The sequence below is a fragment of the Octodon degus genome, unplaced genomic scaffold (genome assembly GCF_000260255.1).
Source record: "Octodon degus isolate 3935 unplaced genomic scaffold, OctDeg1.0 scaffold00297, whole genome shotgun sequence".
NCBI classification, from domain to species: Eukaryota; Metazoa; Chordata; class Mammalia; order Rodentia; family Octodontidae; genus Octodon; species Octodon degus.
Genome location: NW_004524873.1, coordinates 1,365,999 through 1,370,808, shown reverse-complemented (window position 1 = coordinate 1,370,808; position 4,810 = coordinate 1,365,999). Strand labels below are relative to the sequence as shown.

The window sequence follows — 4,810 nt, the reverse complement described above, 5'->3', positions numbered from 1 at the left end:
GGTGGGGGGCGGCCCGAGGGGCTGGGAGAGGGTCCGGCCCACGCTGCACCTGGGCTGGGACTCTAAGCATGGTGCTTTAGACCACTGAGCTATCTCTCCAGCCCCAGCTTTGAGTTCTTAATTACTTTTTAGTACTGATGTAGATATGAATCATTTTCTCAGTTGGATTTTCATTTCTTTGCTTTCACTTTATAAACTGATCAGTTACTGTTGGGAACCACAAATTCACACTGCTAATTTTGCATACTTCTTTAAGGGATAAATGGACTTCTTTAATTTAGTCTTATCTGCAACAATTCAAGTCTGTGTTCTGTTAGTGGCAAGTACAGTATTCTTGTCCTCAATGGATATTACATATCCCCTTTTCATTCTTCCTGATGTAATATAACTTCGATCACGTCAAATGAAATTCATGAGAGGGCAATTAAGTATCTGCAGTCAAATTACAGTTAAAAATAACTCAGTAATATTTACTGAGATTAATTGAGATGAAATCAACAAATTTCTAAGCTATGACTTTCCCAGTTCTCTGATTCTATGAGTCCTTATTGTGTGTGTCTTAACTGTGTACCACTCTAAGGTGAAATCAGTATAGAGGTTGATAGTGCTTTCATTGTAAATATGAAAACAGCTCTTCATAAAATCAGTATCATCATAGGTATTTTAGCCTTATTATGTATTTATTTTGAAACAGATTAATTTCAGAGAAGTTTTAAGTCTGGAAGTAATGTGAAGAAAATGGCAAGACTAGAGATGTAGATTGGGGTACAGTACCTGCTTCTCATGAGCAAGGGCCAACATTCAAGCCCCAGAACCACAAAGGAAAGAAAAATTATGACAGTGTGGAAAGAGTCTTATCAGTAACAATCCTGAGATTTCAATGTATAGCGTGTAGAGCATTTTCATAAAATTTAAAGACTCAGAAAATGTTTTATTAAATAAGGACCAGGGTAATAAACATTATTCAGTAGTTTCATAATAAATACATTTAATAATTCATTCTCACCTCCTTTAAAAAGTTTTTCATTTTCATCTACACAATTTATTATTTCTGGCATTAAATTTAATGATTCCTTTAGTTCTTGTTTGAGGTTTGTAGGTTTTAAGGATTCAAACTCAGAAGGAAAAGTTGATGGCTGAAATAATATATCAGTTTTTAGAAAAGATTTTAGGGAGATATTCCAGGTAAATATTAAAAAATTCATAAATGGATAAATTTGCTTAAATGATATGATAAATTTTAAATCAAACCCACACTCAAGGTTTTAAACATTTATACATGTGGTTTTTTTAAGTAGAAGGGTAGCAGCCAAAAATAAGTCCTAATTACAAGTAATATGCTCTCTGAGTAGTAACTTTTATGCTTGTATCAGTGATATACCATAACCCTACATGCAAAAGTATCTAACTGTCAGCTAGTAGCAAAATTTTAAGATTCTAAATTAAAAATAATTACTTCAATAAATAAGAGACAGTGAATGGGAGAAGCAAAAAATATGATGGAATAAAATGAATCTTTCCTGCACTCCATGCAATTTTTCCCTTTTATGTCCACAAAACTAGATTCCTCACAGTGATTGTATGCACAACTAGATGAAGAGGAAAGCAGGGCCAAGGGGAAAACGACTAAGACATAAGTTAATATTTTTTCCATCATATTAAATTTTTAGCTGCAAGGAAACCCTTTAAGTACCTTAATTGCACTGTAGGTATTGCATTTGACTGTATTAAGCAATATCCTAATTTAAAACACAGTTGCCCTCAAAAAAATTTTAATTAACTCTGTGAATGCATCTAATCTATATGGACTTAGATTTTTCAGCTGGCTAACCTGCAAAAAGTCAGTTGTAGTCTCAACTGCTAGAATTCTTTATATAGTAATATAACAATAATTTTGTGAGCTATTGGAATTGTATGCTAAAATTTGAGAGTATTGGTTTTCAATGTGCAAAAATGCTGCCTTCCTTATATTAGACAATCTATATGCTTACTCTCTCGGTGAGATCACTTTTCTAATAGCTCAAATACCATCCATTTTGTGCATAACTCACAAACCAACATTTCTAACTATAGTCCACAATTTTTAAATTAGACATGACTATGTAATATCTTATATAGGTAACTGATTAAAATCACTGGGAGCAGTTTTAAAATTTTATATAGGTAGGTTGTACACCAGACCCATTAAATCACAGTATATTTGGGTAGAACCCATAGTTCAATTTTTTTTTACAAAAAAGTCTCAGGTAATTCCAATGTACAGCTAAGGCTGTGAACCACTACTTAGAAGTCTGTTTGACCCCTTAATTGATATGCATTCAACCCATTATTAAATCTTCTAAATATGATATCATTTAAACGCATATTACTGAAATTTATAAAAGCGTGCTTCCTTACTTTTATAAAGACATTATTGAAAGCAAGTGTTACAACCTCACTCAAACCTGCTGAATCTTCTTGTTTCTCCTGATAAACATTCTCTTTATCCACATAAAAATCTTCTTTCATAGAAATTTCTAAATCTTCTTGAAAAGAGAAATGTTTCCTTAAAAAACAAACAATATTTATTAAAAGAAAATTATAAAATAAGTGTAGCCAATAAAAACATTAAAATAGAAGTTGAGGTAAAGCAAAGGTAAAATATAACTGATAATGTCTAAATGTGTTCAAAGAAGGAATATTTCCTCCTATAAAGGTATTTATAGCACTGGATAATTAAATACCTGGAAAAATTAGCTTCTTTGAAATCTGAAAGGGGGTCCTTTATCAAAAATGGTTTCAATTTGCTCACTGGAGTATTGAAAGTTGGTGGGTAACCTTTATGGGTCATCAAATTGTTTGTTATAGTTTCTTCTTCATCTTTAATATATAAATCTAAAAAGAAATTTAAAAATCTAAAAGTTATACAAAAGGATATAGCTACTATAAGTAGTCATCAGATATAACTGAGTTTTATGAAACATTTTAAAACCTTTAGTTCTTCATTGTACTGTGCATATAAAGCATGTAACAATACTAGAATATAGAGAAAAGCGCAATAAATTTTAATATTATTTGGTACACTGAGGAGTAGCCAAATGTTCCACAATAGTTGTACTACAATGGGTTATGCTTTATCAATAAAGATTAATTTAATTGACAGAGAAAAATATCATTTGCTTCAAAATATTCACCAAAAGTTAAAGAAATAAAACCTTTTGATTTTGTTCGACTCTAGTCTTTTCTTCCTTAAAGTTTTTCAACTCAAAAATTCCCAATTTAGAAGCTGGGGAGACAGCTTGGCATTCTAAGTGCCTGCCTGACAAACGCAAGGTCCTGAGTTCAATCTCTAGTACTGGATGCTGTGTCCGGAAAATGGGTGTGGTAGCTCACACCTGTAATCTCACAGCTGGAGAGCTGAAACAGGAGGAACACTTTGAGTCCAAAGTGCATAGAGAGACCTTGTATCAAAATAAATAAAATTTAATTTAATAAATTCCCCAAATTTATCCCCATAGAATGACTTGTACGGAAAAGAAATGATCTACAAAGCCTACAAATGAAACCAACTCTGATCATCCAAAAGTTATGTATACATGATTATTATGTATGAATTCTATAAAATTAATTACAATGAAAATTATATAGCAACATTATTTGAGAAGTATTATATATTCAGTAATAAGCAACAGTACTAATTACTTCTGGGATAAATTTTTCTTCTCTATCCCCATTTTGTTATGTCTAGAATATTTAATAACCAGACTAGGTGTCTAATGCTTTGTTACTGGGCCATTGGAAGGGACATAAAGCCTTCCTTCATTCTTCAATAAGCTCCTGAATGAAAAAATAAAAATAAAAATGTATGCTCAGTTAAAGATTTCCTTGGAGAGTAAAACTGCAACATGAAGGGCACCACATGAAGGGGACAAGCAATGGGCTCTTTTTTGTGGACAATGACCTTCAATTAAGTGATGGTAGAATGTAATGAGAGAGGAATTAATACTGAGTTTTGAGGTAATGATGTCTATTATGGCCAACCACATACATGGTATGCAGGTGTCTAATAAATATGTTGTGTAAGGGAAGCAGCCAGTGACATCTCTTTGACAGGAGCTAAATAGGCACTCCAAAAGAGATCCTATAACATAAATCAGCTTTCTAAAAGGCTGTTTATACAAACCCCTTAGGTTATTGATGATCTCACGATCAACAGCTTTTCATAACACACTAAAGAAAGGTAGTCAATCAATTCTATGTTTAGGGACAGCTTATCTGAGAAGTTAAAGATGATGTATTTATATAATTCATTTTGCAAATATCAATAAGGCCATATTAACAGTAAAAGCAGAATGAGTTTATATTTCCATCTTTTCTTTCTTCTCCAAAATGCAGACTTTCCAGCTGTCTTTTGATCTACAGTCATATCCTGATACTTTTAGGAGAATATGGGGACATCTGTTTGTAATCAGGTCTTGTTTCTAAGACCTTTTTTTGATGAAGCCACTTGAGGGCAGCATATCACCACAACCAAAGTTTTAAAAAAATGATACAAAGACTTGTGATAGGTGCTGTATCATATTCTTATGGCTAGATAGCATTCCACAGAGTTTTTACTTTGTAGTAAGTACTACATGTGTTCCACAGATACACAAAGACTGTTTGCATCTATTGTGGAGGAATGATAATTCATCACCAGGAAACAAATTTTTTCCAGTTAGCTATGAAAATAAGCAGGAAAAAAGAGAACCTATTACTAGGGAAGAAAAGATAAGATTTATTTTTTAAATGTATTTAGTACAGAGTCTACAGGGTCTCACTACACAGACCG

The 4,810-nt window shown here is 32.4% G+C and overlaps 1 protein-coding gene across 1 annotated transcript in view; it reads right to left on the bottom strand.

Moving 5' to 3' along the window:
- Positions 1-4,810, bottom strand: part of CUNH9orf84 (chromosome unknown C9orf84 homolog) — a 98,286-nt gene that overhangs the window by 84,991 nt on the left and 8,485 nt on the right. Inside the window, exons 3-5 of the mRNA XM_004647274.1 lie at positions 2,724-2,859; positions 2,398-2,545; positions 1,007-1,136 (exon numbers count right to left, since the gene is read on the bottom strand). Coding sequence (XP_004647331.1) covers positions 1,007-1,136; positions 2,398-2,545; positions 2,724-2,859 — 414 coding nt within the window. The remainder of the gene's footprint in view (positions 1-1,006; positions 1,137-2,397; positions 2,546-2,723; positions 2,860-4,810) is intronic.